Below are 20,081 nucleotides of genomic sequence, written 5' to 3'. Positions count from 1 at the left end.
ACTAAAGTAGAATATAGATAAAAAGAAAAAGAGAACATCCTTTAATAACAGTGCCTATGATAAACTTTAAAACCAATAGTGTTTACTTCTCCTTTTTCATGCCAGCTTATTTCATTCATTCAGCAAATATTTATCAAGTACCTGCTCTGTGCTAGGCACCGGTTGAAACACTGGATACAGAAGTAAACAAAACTTCTTTTGAAATGTTTATGTTTTACATAAGGAAAGATACTCTTTTTTTACAGGAAGACCAGGCCTGTGCAACTTGCCTTATTCTTGCTTGTTCCACTGCTGCCTGTGACAGAGAAGTATCTGCTTGGGCCACTCGGGCTTTCTTCAGGTATATATCACTTTTCTTTTGTTCTTGGCCACTTTTTTTTAATGGTTGCATTGGCTAATGTGGTTGTTTAAGGGTTTGCAAAACAGTTGAGCAACTATATAGGCAAGTTAGTAAAATTTAAATTGGAAAGGTGATAATACTACTGGAAGCAACTAGATTAGCATAATTTACGCATTGTTACTCTTTCTCTGGATTCTCTTCTCCAACTTCTTTTGTCTAGTCTTCTACCTCAGTTATTATCTCATCTATCTTTTCTACTTCCTCAAACACTACCAGTTCTGCTTTATGTGTATCATTTGCATTGAGAGATTGAGTCACTTTAAGAAAACGTGGTATCAAAGAGATATTATTTGGAAAATATTTAGCTAAGAATAAATTTAAAATGCAATTTTGTTTAAAAGAATTTTTTGAGTAGTCTAACCATAATCTAGTATGAAAATTACAGTACCATATACATATTAAATACATTCTATGCATTGCAGACTTTTTTAGAAATTGCCAGAGTCCCTTATGATTCTTCTTGTTAGCAATTTGAAGTCAACATTTACTAAATAAGTATTTTATTACGTATCTGTGTATATTTCACTGTCAACACAATGCATTTAAAGTCTCTAATGTTTTTTTTTAATATAAATTTATTTATTTATTTATGGCTGCGTCGGGTCTTTGTTGCTGCACGCGGGCTTTCTCTAGTTGCGGCGAAAGGGGACTACTCTTCGTTGAGGTGCATAGGCTTCTCATTGCAGTGGATTCTCTTATTGCGGAGCACGGGCTGTAGGCGCATGGGCTTCAGTAGTTGTGGTGCTCGGGCTCAGTAGTTGTGGCTTGCGGGCTTTAGAGCACAGGCTCAGTAGTTGTGGCACACGGGCTTAGTTGCTCTGCGACGTGTGGGATCTTCCTGGACCAGGGATTGAACCCATGTCCCCTGCATTGGCAGGCAGATTCTTAACCACTGTGCCACCAGGAAAGTCTCTAGTGTTTAAAGCATTTATTTTGAAGCTAAGCAGGACTTGAAACAGTTCTAGCTTTTTTTTTTTTTTTTAATTTTATTTATTTATTTATTTATGGCTGTGTTGGGTCTTCGTTTCTGAGCAAGGGCTTTCTCCAGTTGTGGCAAGTGGGGGCCACTCCTCATCGCGGTGCGCGGGCCTCTCACTATCGCGGCCTCTCTTGTCGCGGAGCACAGGCTCCAGACGCGCAGGCTTAGTAATTGTGGCTCACGGGCCCAGCTGCTCCGCAGCATGTGGGATCTTCCGGGACCAGGGCTCGAACCCGTGTCCCTTGCATTGGCAGGCGGATTCTTAACCACTGCGCCACCAGGGAAGCCCCCTAGCTTTTAAGATGTATAGTTTCACTGAATAAACTCAGCCCTTGTTGTCATAAAAATAGGTATGGTGGTGAAGCACAGATGAGATTTCCAGCCACTCTCCCCACTCCGAGTAATGTTGGTCCCATCCTGGGGTCTCCTGTCTACTCTGGTGAGTATGAAACATTGAAATGAAACTGTCTCTAATAGAGTTGAATTTTAGAAGCTTTGTAGCATATTTTAATGGATTAAAAATTTCATTGTATTTTCTTTACTGCTACTGCATTATTAGGGAATAATTCTATAGATGTCTGACTCTTAGTGTTATGATATATTAATATTGAATCTTTAGTGTATACTGGGAAACAAAATAAGATATAACCAATAGTATTTACAGAACTCATTTGTTATTTATTCAAAAGGAAAGAGTTGAGTGATTTAATAACAAACTCCCACCTCAATGTTTTCCAAAGTGGGGATTGTTAGAAAGTTGCTGGGAAATGAGTCCCTAATTCTTGAATATGTTGTGGGTGGTGCCACTCCTCACTCTTATGCTTAGAAACAGTTTCTGTGTCTAATTTTGATCAGATACAAAAAAATTGGGAGATAATTTTATAAGTCTTTATATTCTTCTTTCTTTTTAGGTTCTCCTGTTCCTAGTGGTAGTACATACCTGAATCCATCCTTTTTGGGAACACCATCTCAAGGTACCTCTTTTCTTTGTTTTAGGTTGCTACTACTATACTTTTTGAGGAGCTAACATTGTGAATTATTATTCTTAATGCTTAGAGTGGGAAAGATTAACTTGTCCTATTCCCCTGAAAATAATGTAGTTTAATAGAAGTGGCATCCAAGCAAGTATTGGCATTTGGCCATGAATGCCTTTACTTAGTGTACCTGGAAAGCCCCCTTTTTGAGTATCAGGACTTAATTACCAGCCCTGAACTGTATAATTAGTCCTGTTTTACTCCTAGCATTAAGGTGCAGTGATTGCAAGCTTGCTTTCCTTTTCATCCTGCATTGCCCACACTTGAAAGCCAACTTGGGAGTTCCTCTCCAAGTCTAAATCTCTCTTCTTATCAAGGAAAACCAAATTAAATAACTATTTATTTCAGTATTTTTGTAATTGTTTTTACCTATGGGTCTAGGGACAACTGACTTGGATTATTGAGAATTCTGAATATTTAAGGTTAAATTTTAAGATTTGTTTTTCTTACGTGTGTACAAGGTGTCCATCCTCCTGCCATGTCAACTCCAGTGTGTGCTGTGGGAAATCCAGCAACTCAGGCCACAAGTATGAGTTGTATGGCTGGGCCAGAGATTGTGTACTCTGGAAAACACAATGGTATTTGCATTTACTTTTCTCGAATCATGGGGTAAGTTTTTCATGGGATAATTAACTATTGCTTACCTTGTTCTATTGTGTATAGTTGAACATTTTTAACTTTAAATTTGGGACATCATTTGTCCCTACTAAATTTTACTTATAGTTTAAGCTCACTTGTCCATTAATAAGATTGTTTTCTGTCATTCAGCTTTTTTATTGTCTAACCATCTATATTTGTTACTGTGTTTTATATATGTATATATATATCTTCAAAATATATCTACATATACTAATATGTAGTGTAACAAACCACCCCATAACTCAGTGACATGTGTCTGCAAGTCAGTTAGGCAGTTCTGGTCTTGGCTAGGCTCACAATGCATTTGAAATCAGCATTGAGGTTGAAGAGAGTTCTGTCACTCTTGGCTGGACTCTCACATGTTTAGGGTTATGTTTGTGTGTTGGTCTAGAATGGCCTCAGCTGGGACAGCTGGATTGTTCTCCACATGGTCTCTCATCCTCTAGCAGGCTAGTCAGGGATCATAGACTTGGTGGTGGCAAGGTTCCATGAGAGAGAGTAGAAACTTGGAGAGCCTCAGGATGCCTAGGCTCAGAATTGGTCTACTATCACTTCTGCCTGACTTACTTGGCAGGGGGACATCTCCAAGCCTGCCCAGATTCAAAAGGTGGGAAATAGACTCCTCGTTATAAGGGAGGCATCAAGAGTCGTATTGTAAAGAGGATAGGTGTAGGGAGAGATAAAAAATTACAGCCATTTTTCAATCATTCTACCAGATCCACTTAATTATCATGTCTGGTGTGTATTTTTCTTAGATTTGAGATGTATGCTTTCATATGAATCATTTGCTTAAAAATGTGAAACAGTGCAGAACTCACTTTATAAGCTTCCTTGTTTACAATTTATTACCCGGGGTCTTTGATTTTTCTTCAACAGTATTTCATTTTGTGAAATGACTTAGATCTGTCAGGTTTGGAAATTTTCCTGGTTTTTTTGTTCTTTCAGATAACTTAGTAAAATGTTAAACGAAGTCATTGCTACACTTTAAAAACTAAATAAACACATACAAAGGAATTTACTACATATTGTAATTGTTTTTATTCATCTACAGCACAATCATTAAAACATTTTTTATTCCAGAAACATCTGGGATGCTAGTTTAGTTGTGGAGAGAGTATTCAAGAGTGGCAACAGAGAGATCACTGCAGTAAGTGTGTTATATAAATAACAGTATTCCATTATCTCTATGGAGCCAGTTTATGTTATTAACGGAGAAGTAGATTGTTTCATATTTCTTGATGTTATAAACAACATGCAATGATTATTCCTTTATATACATGTTTGTGTACTTGTCCAGTAAACTGTTCACCCCCTGAGTTATATCTCAGCTCTGTCACTCACTAATGATGAGTAAATTTCTTAACATTTCAGAGCCTGATATCTCACAGTAAAATGAGAATGTATCTCCCTCATAACATTGTTATGAGGGCTAAATAGAATCAGTCCTACTACTTAATATTGCTCAAAGTTACGATTTAATGTTTTGCTTATATGCCCCCAAACTCCAAGAACCTAGCACTAATTTCCATGTATTGGCGTACTTTCCAGAGTGCTTTAAGAAACACAGAAATTTGTACTATCATAAATTCAGGTATTAAGGGGTTTTTTTAATGTGAAGTATGCATGCAATTTATTTTAAGCTTTTTTTCTTTTTAAAATGGAAAGATACTAAATATCTTTTTAACTCTGATACTCTATTTTAAAGTTCTAAGTTTTAAAGTTTCTCAGAATCAGAATGTATTTACTTAACATAGTATGTGATTCCATTTGTGTGAATTTCGAACAGGCAAAACCAGTCTATATTCTATGATAGAGGTAAGAAAAGTGGTCGGTTACCTAGGAGGTAGAATGACTAATGACTAGAAAAGGGGCAATAGGGAACTTTTTTGGGTGTTGGAAATACCCTATATTGTGATCTGGGTGGTGACTATATAAAGATGTAAAAAGTTATCAAGGTATTCACTTAAGATTTGTGTATTTTACTGTCTGTAAATTATACCTCATTAAAACCAGAGCAGCAGGGCGGGGAGGGATGTGGGTGTCTAGCCCTTTATTCTGGTCACCAAGTATAAATTGATAAAAGAAATAACTTTACTGTTTATGAAGATAGGGTACCTCAGAATTAAAACTTCATGTTCAATTATGGGTATACAGCATATGTGTTTTTTATAGAAACTTTTTTTTCATTGTTTTTAAATGTTTGAAAATATTTCCTTTCTTTCAGATTGAAAGTAGTGTTCCCTCCCAGCTGCTGGAGTCAGTGCTACAAGAACTGAAAGGTTTGCAAGAATTTCTAGACAGAAACTCCCAGTTTACAGGAGGACCATTAGGAAATCCAAAGTAGGAATAAATAAGATTTATTTCCCTTTTTTTTTCTGAGATTTAATTTACATATTATAAAATTCATCCTTTTAAAAAGTCTCATGGTTTTTAGTATATTCATAAGGTTAAACTATCATCACCACTATCTGGTTCCAGAACATTTGCATCACACCAAAAAGAAACCCTATGCCCATTAGCAGTCACTCCGTGTCTTAATTCAAGCTGAAATAACAAAGATACCATAAACTGACTGGCTTAGACAACAAACATTTATTTTTCATAGTTCTGGAGGCTGGAAGTCTGAGATAGGGTGCCAGCATGGTCAAGTTCTGGTGAGGACCTTCTTCCTGGTTTGCAGACAGCTGCTTTCTTTTTGTGTCCTTACATGGCAGAGAGAAAACCAGACAGCAAGTCCTCTGGTTTCTTCTTAGAAGGGTAGTAATCTTATCATGGGTCTCCACCTTCATGAGCTCACCTAAACTTAATTACCTCCCAAAGGCCATACCTCCAAAAATACCATCGCTTTGGGGATTACTATGAATTTGGTGGGACACAAACATTCGGTCGGTAACACTGCAAAGTTGTCTTTCCCCTAGTCCCTGGCAAATACTAATCCACTCTCTGTTTCTATGGACCTGCCATATTTTGGATCTTTTATGTAAATGCAGATATATAGTATGTGGCCTTTTGTTTCTGGCTTTTCTCTTAGCATAATATTGTCATGTTCATATATTGTAGTGTATATCAGTACTTGGTTTCATCTTTCAGTTCATCGTTTGATGCACATTTGGCTTGTTTCACCTTTTTTTCTTTTTCTTTTTTTTTAATTGATTTTTTGTTTTTTATTGAAGTATAGTTGATTTACAATGTTGTGTTTCAGCTTTTTGGCTATTATGAATAATGCTGATATGCACATTCCTGTAAAAGTTTTTGTGTGGACACATGTTTAGGATGAACATTTTTTGTTGCTGTTGTTATAAAAGTAATATGGACTTGTAAAAAATTCACATCACTCCCCTGATGAATTAATTTGAAGTATGACAATATAAACTTTCAAATCATATGTGAACATACATGAATATATGAATATACACATACGTATATGAATGTATATTCATATATGAATATATACTTTTTTAATACAATTTTTAAAGCTTATACTCCATTAATAGTTATTAAAAAATAATTGGCTATATTCCTTGTGTTTTACAATACATCCTCATAGCCTGTCTTATACCCAGAAGTTTATACCTCTCACTCCCCTACCCTTATATTGTCCACCCCCCCACCCCCTCCCCACTGGTGACCACTTGTTTGTTCTCTATATCTGTGAGTCTGCTTCTTTTTTGTTATATCCACCAGCTTGTGTATTTTTTAGATTCCACATATAAGTGATATCATACAGTATTTGTCTTTCTTTGTTTTATTTCACTTAGCATAATGCTCTGCAAGTCCATCCATGTTGCTGCAGATGACAAAATTTCGTTCTTTTTTATGGCTGAGTAGTAGTCCACTGTAAAAATAGGATCTAAGTAGGCATACTTTTTGTGAAACATTGTTTACATTCAGTATATTCTTTAGAGCATTCCAAATCAATAGAATAAATTTTGTTTGTATTGGCTACATGTTATTCCATTATATTCAAGCAATTAGTGGTATAACTCTATTCGTAATTAGGTTGTTTCTATTTCTTGATGGTATAAACAGGGTTCAGTGAGTATTCTTTATACATGTTTGTGTACTTGTTCAGTAATATTCAGATGAATTTCTTTAGAAGTAAAATTTTGGGATACAAGAGCTTTTAAAAATGTTGGTATGTAGTATTTGGTTGTCCCCTGTGAAGGTTATACCAATTATTTTTATTTTTAGCCTTCAGAACTCTTTTAAGTGTATCTTAACATGTATATATTGATTTCTAGCCCCTGCCACTTTTTAATTCAGTTTAAGAATCTTTGTCTTTTTAACCCCATCTCATTTTGTTGGGGTTAATTAAATGTTTGACATATTTCTCACCATCCTGAACTTGTGGGCTTTGTTGTGGTTTTGGGTTTGTTTGTTTGTTTTTCTCCCCTTCCGTTTTACTGGATTGATTTAAAAGTTTTATATATGACTTTTCTTCTAATGATAGTTTTAAATTCTGAAAAATATACATCTCAGTCATCATTAATAATTGAACAGAATCTGTTATCTTACCTCCTTCCCCTGCCCTCTACCACTGTTCTTCTTCCTACATAGCTGGAATTTTAGTTGGAAGGTGTTTTTTTTCTTTTTATTTTCCACCATTATATTCTTCTGTTAATAGTTTCTAAGCAATTTATTGAATTTACAATTATAGCCTCAATTATAACCTTCAATTTTGTAACCTACTACTTTGCTAATTTCTCTTTACTGTTTTTAGTAGTTTTTTTCATTGAGTTTTTTGGATTTTTCAAATATGTCATCCTGTCATCTGCAAATAGAGTTAGTTCTACCATTTTCTTTCTAACTCTAGTTGCTTTCTCCTGTCTGCATAGGCTAATATCTCCAACATAGTGTTAAAGAGTGGAGATAATGGTGCACATCCTGCTCTTATTCCTGACTTTAATGGGGAAGTGTATAGTGTTTCCCTACTAAAGAAGATGCCTAGATATAGTTTAACATGATAAGAAAATATCCATCCATTTCTATTTTATTGAGTATTTTTATAAAGTGAGTATTGAAGTATGTCAAATGTGTTGTCTACATCTTATAGAGATGATTGTATAATATTTTACCTTACCTTTATTAAGAGATTTCCTAATTTCAACCAACCCTCACAACATTAGTCTCACTGAGTATGGGAATTTTTAAATAGCTTTTTGAGATAAAACTTACATACCATAAAATTCACTTGTTTTAAATAGGTTCAGTGATTTAGTAAATATATAGAATTTCTTCAGTCATGACAACAATCCATTTTTAGGCCACATCCGTCTTGTTCATTTGCAGTCACTCCCCATTTCTACCCTTCAGCCCCAAACAATTACTAATGTATTCTATCTCTGTAGATTTACATATTCTTGATATTTCATATAAATGGATTCATACAGTGTGTGGTCTTCAGAGTCTTAGTATCTTTGCTTTGCTTCTTCGAGTATGTTCCATGCACATACAGCCTGGGAGGTGAGCCCAGAAGTTGTGTTCATCTTCTTCAGAATTAGGGGATCTCCTCCTCCGGCCTCTTCTTGCTCTGATTTCCCATATATTCCCTAGCTCCCAGAGGCCTCTTTTACTGGTACTCTGGATAGAAAGTCAGTGTTTTCTCCCAGTTTTCACTGTCTTGTCATACAGCTTTGCAGAAGTGGTGGTGCCTTTGGGGCAAAGCATCAAGAGAAATAACTGATTCCCTCCAAACTTTTTGGACCACAGGGCCCCCTTTTCTCAGTTCTTCTGCTCCAGTGTTTCTCAACCTTGGCACTGTAGACATTGTAGACTGGATAATTCTTCGTGCTGGGAGCTGTCTTGTGCATTGCAGGATGTTTAGGATTATCCTTGGCCTCTGCCTACTAGATACCAGTAGCTCTCCCCAGTTATGACTCAAAATGTCTCCAGACGTTGCTGAATGTTCCTTGGGAGTTTTACTCACCATACTGTTTTGAGACTCAGTTCACCTTTGGACAAAGCCTGAAGATAAAGGAGTGGGGGGGAACCCAGTATACTCACCTCCATATGGATTATCATTCGAGTTTTGACTTCCCCTCATCAATCTGTGTGCTATTAGAGTCCTCAGGTGAGTAGTTGCTTTTTGTATAGTGTCCAAAGTTCCCAGTTGTAGTCAGTGAGAGAGACTGTAGCAGGCTTACTCCATCTTGGCCAGCACCATCAGTTGAGTTTTTTATTTAGTATCATTATGTGAATCTGGTTTCAAACGTATTTAATGTGTTTCAATCCATTGCAGGTTGTTTTTTCAATGGAAAATTATCCCAACCTTTTGCCTCTTCAGACTGCTCTGGAGTCCTTTTTGACAGTATTTGGTAGCATCTTTGCTTTCTAGCATGACAGGACATTTCAGGCTCATTTGGTACAATTCTTGCCCTACAAATGGATTTGGCCATTTCTCTAGGGAGCCCTGGTTTCTTTTGGTAGGAAAGGGTATTAGAGACTACAGCTAGAGGTATTAATTCCTACTGGTCATGCTGTATGTTGTTTTGTTTTTTATTTTTTTTAATACAACAAAATTATGAGTTTGTATTGTTTTTCAGTTCAGATTTAAGATTAAAGGGAATTTGCTCAGTTTCTTTTATAGTATAGTTGTATTGCTTTTACCCTAAAAATTTTGTTTTCTAACAACATTGACATAATCACTTATGAACTTCATCCGACAGTGTACCTATTATAGCTTCAGTAGTCATACTTTTTTTTTTTGCCATGCTCCATGGCTTGCAGGATCTTAGTTCCCCGATCAGGGATCGAACCTGTGCTCCCTGCATGGAGTCTTAACCACTGGACTGCCAGGGAAGTCCCTCTTTTTTATTTTAAATGGAAGTATAGTCCATTTACAGTATTATATTGGTTTCAGGTGTACAGCATTGTGATTCGGTATTTTTACAGATTATACTCCATTGAAAGTTATTACAAGATAATGGCTATAATTCCCTTGCTATACAGTACATCCTTTTTGCTTATCTATTTTTTACATAGTATTTTGTATCTCTTAATCTCATACCTCTAATTTGCCCTTCCCCTCTTCCCTCTCCCACTTAGTAACCACTAGTTTGTTTTCTATGCCTGTGAGTCTGTTTCTGTTTTGCATATACATTTTTTGTTTAAGTTCATCATTCTTTTCTTTGCATCCCTGAAGTTGCATTAAGAGCTGAAATAATCAGATTCTTCACCAAATGAGCACCAAATGAGCACCAAATGCTTTTATTAGCTCATTTCTCTCAGTGACCAGTATTTCCTGACAGCAGGTTCTTTGCTTTTCACTTTTGTCCTGAAGTTTTCATATCTGTAAAATGGTATTCTTAATAATACATACCTTACAGAGTTGTTGTATTATGTTAAATCATTGGTGGGGACAGAAAGCAAGTGTTTGATAAATGGAAGCTATTGTTATTATCCATTTACTCTCAGTGAAAATTTAAGCATCTGAGAGATTAAAATGCTCCAGGTGTAAATTGTTGAATTGATTTGTCAGTGATTATTTCACTAATCTACAGAGGAAAAGAATATTTACAACATATTCCAGTTCATTATATACAGAATAGGCAAATTTATAGAATCAGAAAGTAGATTAGCTGTTGCTTAGCGTAGGACGGGGGAAATGAGAATAGACTGCTAATGGAAAATGAGTAAAAATGTTCTAAAATTAAGTTGTGGTGATAGTTGCACAACCCTATGAATATACTTTCTGGAATTTTTGTTTCAGTACTACTGCCAAAGTGCAGCAGAGGCTGATAGGATTCATGCGCCCTGAAAATGGAAATACCCAGCAAATGCAACAGGAGCTGCAGAGGAAGTTTCATGGTAAATTATTGCTTCTGATCAGTTAAATGTACATGACCCCAGTAAAGAGTCTTATTAGGTGAATAGAAGACAGTGGACATCTCTTAATAAGATCGTTTGTGGTAACAAATATTTTTATTAATATTAGTGTGATTTGAAAAGTAAGATGATATGGACATCATGTATTTCCGCAACTTTCAGCTCATAAAAGGTTTTCATTTCTTCCACCAGAAGGCATGATACACACTTTTTTTTTTTTTAACTTTTTTTGGGGGCGGGGGGGTGGGTGCTGCATCCCGTGGCCTGTGGGATCTTAGTTCCCCGACGAGGGATCAAACCCAGGCCCCCTGCAATGGAAGCGAGGAGTCCTAACCACTGGACCACCAGGGAATTCCCCAATACACACCTTTTTTTAATGAATTTTTTTATTGTGCTAAAATATACATAGCATAAAATTTACCGTTTTAACGATTTTTAAGTGTACAGTTCAGTGGCATTCAGTAAGTTAAGTTCACATGATGTACTGTAGCATGGTGATTGCAAATATCACCACTATCCATCTCCAGAACGTTTTCATCTTTCTAGTCTGAAACTCTGTACCCATGAAACAATAACTCCCCGTTTTCCCCTGCCCCCAACCCCTGACAGTCACCTTTTTTTTTTTCCTGTCTTTGAATTTTACTACCCTGTGTACCTCATGTAAGTGGAGTCATGTAGTATTTGTTTTTTTGTGACTGACTTATTTCACTTAGCATATAATGTCTTCAGAGTTCACAGGTGTAGTGGCATGTGTCAGAATTTCCTTCCTTTCTGAGACTGAATAGTACTCCATTGTGTGTATCAACCACATTTTGTTTATCCTTTCATTTGTTGGTGGACACTTAGGTTGCCTTCATCTTTGGGGTATTGTGAATAATCCTGCTATGAACATGGTGTACAAATAGAAATTTGAGTCCCTACTTTTAATTGTTTTATTATATATCCAGAAGTGTAATTGCTGGATTATGTGTAATTCTGTTTTTAATTTTTTGAGGAGCCACCATAACTTTTCCATAGCAACTATACCATTGTATTGGTACATTTCCACCGGTAGTACACAAAATATTCCAGTTCCTCCACATTGTCACCAATAATTTTTCTTTTTCTTTTTTTTCAAAAACATTTCTATCCTAATGTGTGTGAAGTGGTATTTCTTGTAGAGTTAAAAATATGAATCAAATGTTAGGTTGCGTTTTTTTATTTTTTATAAAAAGTAACAACTAAGGAAACAGCAAGGGAACTGAAAAGTTCTTATAACCAGTAATTATTCCAGATGTGAATTGGCATAGTAATAAAATATTGTTTAAATTTTGCCTGCCATTCGATTTTTTTTTTAAGTTCTTTTGCCTTCTATTGTTTGAGCCAGTTATTCTGGCTGATAGAACTTTGCTAGTTAAGACTCAGCTATTTACTTTTGTCCCAACGTACTTTCTTTCCTTCCTGCTGGACGTAGTTTTCTGTTCACTATTTTGTAAATTCTTCTTTCAGTACTTCTTTTCAAGTAAGCTTGACAAAATACAAGCATTGGTAAGGATTTATACAAAGGGGAGCATCCAAATTGCTGACAGTATGCACTGAAATAACCACTTTGGAGAGCAATTTGATCATATATATTAAAAGCTAAAAATGCATATGCATTCAAAGCCAGCAGTTTCACTTCTAGGTATATATTCAGGAACAGTCTTTATCAGACATTTTTCCCACAATAAGTAATAATTTTTATATTATGACCCAGATGTTTAAAAGCATATACATGCAACAGAATTTTAAGAAATAACTATACCTATTTTATACTCTAATATTTTTTTTCCTTTTTAAGGGGAAAAAAATAAATCTGTCATGACTGACTGAATTGATTTCATGATTCACCAATGCATCTTAATTTGAAAAACAGTCGTAGCAAAACCTGACTGTTTTCGAGGAGACCTTTTTTAAGGATATTTATTGCATTATTGTTGTAGTAGCAAAACATTGGAAACAACAGAAATGTCCTTCATGTGGAAAATGGACCTAATTGTGGTATACTTACATAATGGAACACTCAGCAATTAAAATAAATGTATTGATACTAGATTTTTATTTATCAGTATGGGTAGCCTGTGAAAATATAACTGGGCAGAAAAAGCAATGGTGTAAACTGTCTAAAAACAGCAACATTTTTACTGTTTATGTATGCATACACACAGAAGCACTTATATATAGTGAGAAGATAAAACTGAATTCAACAACTCATGAGCATGGTTGCCTATGAGGGGAGGAAGGAGAACAATGAGGATTTCAACCTTAACTATAGCTGTCGTTATTTGAGATAAAGTGTTGTTTTACTTAAAATAAAACAACTTAACCTGTCATTTTTCAAAACTTCATGAGTTATGTTTTGTAATTAGAGGCTCAACTGAGTGAAAAGGTTTCACTTCAGGCAATCCAGCAGTTGGTTCGAAAATCCTACCAGGCTCTGGCTTTATGGAAACTTCTTTGTGAACATCAGTTCACTGCCATTGTAGGAGAACTTCAGAAGGTAGGATATTTTTCCCCCTAAGATCGTACTATTAATTCTGTGCTTAGTTTGTTTGCTTTTGAGTGAGCTGTAATCTTTCACTTAGGTTCAGAAGGGGATTATTTGGGGAAGCATTTAGGTTATGATCAAATTAATGTGTTATGAGAAAATTGCACTAAAGCATGATAACTTGAGGGATTCATTGTCAAAACCACAAGTTATTACAGTATATGAGAACTTTGTTGTGATATGTGAATGAACTCTTACTTTACCAAAAATATTTTTCAAACAGTAGATTGTAACCTTTATTTGGGCTACAGATCCCTTTGGGAATCTGATCAAAACTCTCTCCCCACCTTCGAAGAATGCATACAGACACATACATAAAATGTTTGCATGTAATTTCAAGAAGTCCAGTGACCTAAATTAAAATTAAACATTCCTACTTTAAAGAAAAATGTTTGCCACTGTGGAAAATGAATGTTTCTTGCTGTCCTCATTGGAATCCTTTTTAAGGATAAAGGTAATTTGCATTTATCTAAATGTTAGGTCATTTAGGGGGAATGTATTCCTACCTATTAATTTAATTGGGAGCATTTCTAAACGTACACAAAAGTACAGCAAGTACAACAACTAATCCCCCATACACAATTTATTTGCATTCAACATTTTCACAATTTTACCAACTTTGCTTAATCTATCCCTTATTTTCTTTTTCTTTACTGAATTATTTTAAAGTAGATCCCTAACATCATGTCCTTTCATTCCTCTATATTTTAATATGTATTCCTTTGGCCATTTTCTTGAATACCAATGTCATTATCACATTTAGCAATATTGCCACTAATTCTTTTGGGTAGCATCTAAAATAATGAAATTTCTGTGTCTTAAAAATATCTTTTTATAGATTGGTTCATTCTAATCAGAATCTAAACAGTTGGTTCACTCATTGAATTTGGTTGTTTTTTCTCTTAAATCTCTCAGTCTAGAGCAATTTTCTCTCTCTCTCTCTCTCTCTCTCTCTCTCTCTCTCTCTCTCTCTCTCTCTCACTTTGGTGGGAGGGGGTTGCTATTGCCTTGTAGGCATCAGGTCATCAATCTTGTAGAATCCCAACATTCTGAGGTTGTCTTTACCTTCCTTGTAGTGAACTTGTTCATCTATTTCCTGAATTTTCTATGAAATGGAAGTCAAGTCTACAGAGGCTTGATAAGTTCAGTTTTTTTTGTTGTTTGTTTGTTTTTTATTTATTTTATTTTTGGCTGCATTGGGTCTTCGTTGCTGCGCACGGGCTCTCTGTAGTTGCAGCAAGTGAGAGCTACTCTTCGTTGCGGTACACGGGCTTCTCATTGCGGTGTCTTCTCTATTGCGGAGCACAGGCTTTAGGTGCATAGGCTTCAGTAGTTGTGGCACACGGGCTCAGTAGTTGTGGCTCATGGGCTCTAGATCACAGGCTCAGCAGTTGTGGCGCATGGGCTTAGTCGCTCTGCGGCATGTGGGATCTTCCCAGATCAGGGCTCGAACCCATGCCCCCTGCATTGGCAGGCGGATTCTTAACCACTGCGCCACCAGGGAAGCCCCAGGTCCATTTATTTGAGAAAGAATAGCACATACTTTTTTTTCCTCTTTTAAAAACTCAAGTGAATATGTTTAATTATGAAAGCTATTTCCTTTTCCATGCCAGGTAGAATAATGATTTTTAGTTTTATTGGCTGGTAAGAATAATGTAGGTCAATTTTTAGCCTAGGTATCTTTTTTGTGATCCATCTTCAAAACTTTCCTTCCCTATATGCTCAAGGAATGCAAATTAAATATTAATCCAAAAAATTTGAACATAGATTGTATATTTGCTGAAATTTAGGAAAAAGAAATAGCAGTCAGATCACTAAACAGAATGTTACTATAGTATAAATCACCTCAGTACTTTAGAACTCCACTTTAGCAAGCAGATTTGTTTAAATAAGATCAAACTATAATGTTAGAAGTCCTTGAATAATAGAATTCAAATGTTATTTTGGAAAAATAAATGTAAGCCCAAGATTTTTTAATGTAGCTAATTGATTGTTTTTTCCTGGTTATAACTAAAGTCAGGAGGCCTGTCTCGAATTTTGACTCCACCTGGATTTTGCTTTCCTCATTGGTAAAGTGAGAGATTTGGAATAGGCATACTGTGGGTTCTTTTACAATTCTCAATGATTCTATGAAAATCTGTAAGAGTTGATTATTTTTTATACTTTAGTATATTTTATCTTTTGAATTATAGAGTCTATTAATGTTTTGATATTTTAAATTATTAAAGAAATTTCATTCTGTGTGGAAATACATTTTTGATACATTTTTCTATATTTTTGATCAGAAGAGGATTTTCTTTTATACTCCTAGGAATTTCAAGAACAGTTGAAAATCACCACCTTTAAAGATCTGGTAATCAGGGACAAGGAACTGAGCGGGGCATTAATTGCTTCTCTAATCAACTGCTACATCAGAGATAATGCTGCTGTTGATGGCATTAGTTTACACTTACAGGACATCTGCCCACTTCTCTATAGCACTGATGATGCAGTTTGTTCTAAGGTATGATGCTTTGTTACCCATTTCAGTGTTTCTTACAGGAGGTTTCATGGTATGATGAAAGCACACTAGAATTGTAATCAGGAACTGTTGTCTTTTGTTTGACATACGACCTTGGGTAGGTCTTTTAACCTTCCATGGCGTCAGGATCCTCATCTGTGTAAGAAAGACGTCGGAATATATTATTTCTTAAAATCCGTATATAAATTTTTCATAAAGAATCTGATAGTATTTCTAGACGGTATTTAAAAAATGGTTAACTATGCCTTTCCTTAAAAATTAAGGAAAAAATCACTAAAACTTTGTCTGTAATAAATTAGAGCTAATTGGGCAATTTTTATTGATCCTTTCCTACAGGTGAAAAAAATTTAAAAAAATCAGTGTTGCTCGGACTGCCTGCTGACCAATAATGTATTGACTAGGCGAGAGATTTACCAGTCAAAAGCTGTCTTGCTTACATATTTGTGAGAGGAATTAAGAATAGCTAGGATTTTTTGGTCAAAAACTTTTCTGCCTAAAATTAAGAAGAAGTAAGTTTGTAGAGTTGTTTTTATCTTTGATGATAATAAACCAGATGTAAATTTAGACATGGACTAAACAAAACTTGTATTGACAGCATCATCCATGTGCTTGTATCTTTTTAAGTTCTTGTCATCTCTACTTCTAGGCAAATGAGCTTCTCCAGCGTTCCCGACAAGTTCAAAATAAGATTGAAAAGGAAAGAATGTTAAGGGAATCATTAAAGGAGTATCAAAAAATCAGCAATCAAGTGGACCTGTCCAGTGTTTGTGCTCAGTATAGACAAGGTGAGAAACAAAATGTTCTTCATACCTTCTGCTTAACTCAGAGGGAGATCTTCCTTCAGCTTTCAGTAGCCCAAGTGATATGACATAGGGAATTCATTTCTTATGTCTTAGTATTTGATGACTGCACCAGCTTCTACAAAAGCTATAATGCTCTTTTTATATCTTAAAATGTGTAACTTTTTAACATTGGGGTTTCAGTCCTATTCCAGTTAAACTACTACCTGTGTTAGATTGCTTTCTGGGTTACATTTATTTTTCAGATGCTTTAGATTCTTTTGACTAATTTTAAAAATACTACCTGTCTGCTCACTTTAAAATTACTTTAAATCAAATCTAACATAATGTAGTAACTGTTAGTACAGGTACTACTTTGAATCCTAAGATTTTTTTTCCATCAAGGAACTGCAACCCTCCTTTTTGCTATTTTAAATATGAAATTTTTTTGCAGTGAAGAAAATACATATAATAGCTGCTTTTTAGGCATGTTGGAACCTAGTTCTTCGGTAGACTCATCAGAAATATTTTATATGATGCTGTCACCTGAGTGACTGATATACAGTAGAAACCTCATAGTAGTAAACATAATAACCTTGGTCAGTATTTTTATAAGCCATCTAAGGAAAATGTATCCACTTAATAATATGCCTTAACTCTGTCCTTTGTCTTTCCTGTTAGTGCGTTTTTATGAGGGTGTAGTGGAGCTCTCTCTTACTGCTGCAGAGAAAAAGGATCCTCAGGGTCTTGGACTTCATTTCTATAAACATGGAGAACCAGAAGAAGACATCGTGGGACTTCAGGCTTTCCAAGAAAGGTGAGTTTTATCACCTTAGCAGATGCAACTTTATGGATATAGACTTTTCTTTGTGTAAAGTTTGATTGATGGTATTAGGAAAATAATATTTCAAGTATAACTCATAAAATTGAATTATGCTTTCACCTAAAAATGTCTTGTTTTATCAAAGGTGTGAAGCAGTATTCTAATTATTAGCCTAGGGATAAAATTATAGCCTGGTGGGAATTCTTAAGGACCTAAATGTTTTTGAACTTGCCTCTTTGGTTTTCCTGAGATTGTATTAATGTCAATTTGAAATGCAATAACGATTTTGGAAACAAAACTGCTGCCTCACCCTCCCCACCCCCAATGTCTGGTTCTGGATGAAGATTAGTATTTTAAAGGATGATTTTTAAATGTTCACAGATTATTAGAGACTGCTTTAAAAAAAAAAGTATGTCCATAAGGGAAATATATAACCAATCTAAGATGTGTTTCATTTTTATGACTTTACCCTTTTAAACAAGTGCTTCTCAAACCTATTGAAAAAGCATATGATTTGTATTGTTTTTATTTTTATTTACTTATTTTTAATTTTATTGGAGTATAGTTGCTTTACAGTGTTGTGTTACTTTCTATTGTACAGCAAAGTGCATCAGCTATACGTATACATATATCCCCTCTTTTTTGGATTTCCTTCCCATTTAGGTCACTACAGAGCATTGAGTAGAGTTCACTGTGCTACACAGTAGGTTCTCAACTATGGATACTATGTATAAAATAGATAACTAATGATTTGTATTATTTTTAATACCAAATTGTTTGTGTGTGTGTATTTTCTCCAAAATTCTCTTTAGTTTATATTTCAATTAGATAAGATAAACCAATTGATAACTAAATCATGTAATTGCTCCTTTTTCATTCTTTTTCAGATTAAACAGTTACAAGTGTATTACAGATACACTTCAAGAACTGGTAAATCAAAGTAAGGCTGCTCCTCAGTCTCCCAGTGTACCCAAAAAACCTGGACCTCCAGTGTTGTCATCTGATCCCAATATGCTGAGTAATGAAGAAGCAGGCCATCATGTAAGGGACATAGCATGTTTTCGTTCTGAAAATACACTGTGTTTAGATGTTCTGTGTGGTGGTGGCGGCATAACCATCTTGGAAAGGGTAGTAATTCTTAGAACTTACCATTTAAGGATTCTTGATTTCTTACCAGAAGCTTATAAGGCTAAGGAGTCATTTTGAGCCTTTAACTGTGCTAATTTTTACTGTTTTCTTTATTATAGTTTGAACAAATGCTTAAATTGTCTCAAAGATCCAAAGATGAACTCTTTAGTATTGCCCTTTATAATTGGCTAATACAAGCTGACCTTGCAGATAAACTGCTACAGGTAAAAAATATTTTTTATACCAATGTTGTTAATTTATATTTTTAAGTAGCATAACTCAGTGGGTTAAGCACATATATAGTCATAAGGAAATTCAGTTTGTCACCCTGTACCAACCGTTAGGTGTTAGTGAAAAGCCAAGTAATGTAATGCCTTTTCCTAGTGAGCAAGGTAGTCTGTTGGTCTAGTTTTCTTGTTATTTAGAAGCTGATTGGGATTGTTTATATTGTGGGGTGAAAATCAATGGATTATGAGTTAGGAGACCTGAACTTTGTCTTAGCTCTGCCATTAAGCCACTTCACAAATAAATGTCCTTTCACTACCCTAAGTCATAGTGTTCCTCATTCTGTAAAATGAATATATGGCATTTGATAATTGCAAGGATGCTTTTGAGCTCAGAATCTAGGAGTCAATAGCTGTGTTCTCAAAGTTTATTAAAAGATTTGTAATTGGATTATAATAAATTGTTTTTATCAACCTAATGCAACTATCATAGCAATTCTTTGATTAACTGTGGTAAAACAATCATTTATAATGAGAAAAATTGCCCTCTCTTATCTGTTACTGGATTATAAAATTGCTTATGTATTCATAAAACAAGGCACAGCTATAAAATGATATATTTACTATCTGAAGAGCAAGTGGGTAGTCAGAAAATGTTTCTGAGTAACTTTACAATTTCCAGATTGCTTCTCCATTTCTGGAGCCACATCTAGTCCGAATGGCCAAAGTTGATCAAAACAAAGTTCGTTACATGGATTTACTCTGGAGGTATTATGAGAAGAACAGAAGTTTTAACAATGCTGCTCGTGTCCTATCCAAATTGGCTGACATGCATAGGTATGGCCTAATATTCTCACTGTGACGAATAATTGATAACTGGGCTATATCTAGTTACATCCAGATTTCAGATATTAAATAAAACCTTATTCAGGTTATACATATATAGAATTTTTATGCTTTTGCTTGGATTTACCTAAAGTTTATAGTTTTCTCTTTTTGTTTGTTTTTAATAATGTGTAGCAGGTACCAAATACCTCCTACTAAATAGACTCTCTATTCAAACTATCTTGTAAATCCTTTTCTTGAAAGTATGTCTTTAGATTCTTTCCTATTAACAGCAATTAATTACTATTCTTTTTCTTTTTAAATATTTATTTATTTATT

The 20,081-nt window shown here is 35.0% G+C and overlaps 1 protein-coding gene across 2 annotated transcripts in view; it reads left to right on the top strand.

The window, feature by feature from the left end:
* Nucleotides 1-20,081, top strand: part of NUP155 (nucleoporin 155) — a 68,873-nt gene that overhangs the window by 37,047 nt on the left and 11,745 nt on the right. For both annotated transcript variants that reach the window (XM_061187722.1, XM_061187723.1), the window contains exons 15-28: nucleotides 246-340; nucleotides 1,730-1,818; nucleotides 2,291-2,353; nucleotides 2,875-3,022; nucleotides 4,133-4,199; nucleotides 5,277-5,392; nucleotides 10,761-10,858; nucleotides 13,264-13,394; nucleotides 15,754-15,945; nucleotides 16,610-16,748; nucleotides 17,424-17,559; nucleotides 18,453-18,606; nucleotides 18,813-18,917; nucleotides 19,600-19,754. In XM_061187722.1, coding sequence (XP_061043705.1) covers nucleotides 246-340; nucleotides 1,730-1,818; nucleotides 2,291-2,353; nucleotides 2,875-3,022; nucleotides 4,133-4,199; nucleotides 5,277-5,392; nucleotides 10,761-10,858; nucleotides 13,264-13,394; nucleotides 15,754-15,945; nucleotides 16,610-16,748; nucleotides 17,424-17,559; nucleotides 18,453-18,606; nucleotides 18,813-18,917; nucleotides 19,600-19,754 — 1,688 coding nt within the window. The remainder of the gene's footprint in view (nucleotides 1-245; nucleotides 341-1,729; nucleotides 1,819-2,290; nucleotides 2,354-2,874; nucleotides 3,023-4,132; nucleotides 4,200-5,276; nucleotides 5,393-10,760; nucleotides 10,859-13,263; nucleotides 13,395-15,753; nucleotides 15,946-16,609; nucleotides 16,749-17,423; nucleotides 17,560-18,452; nucleotides 18,607-18,812; nucleotides 18,918-19,599; nucleotides 19,755-20,081) is intronic.

This window comes from Eubalaena glacialis, chromosome 4, assembly GCF_028564815.1.
Source record: "Eubalaena glacialis isolate mEubGla1 chromosome 4, mEubGla1.1.hap2.+ XY, whole genome shotgun sequence".
In the NCBI taxonomy this organism is placed as follows: domain Eukaryota; kingdom Metazoa; phylum Chordata; class Mammalia; order Artiodactyla; family Balaenidae; genus Eubalaena; species Eubalaena glacialis.
This window is presented reverse-complemented; position numbering and strand designations above follow the sequence as displayed.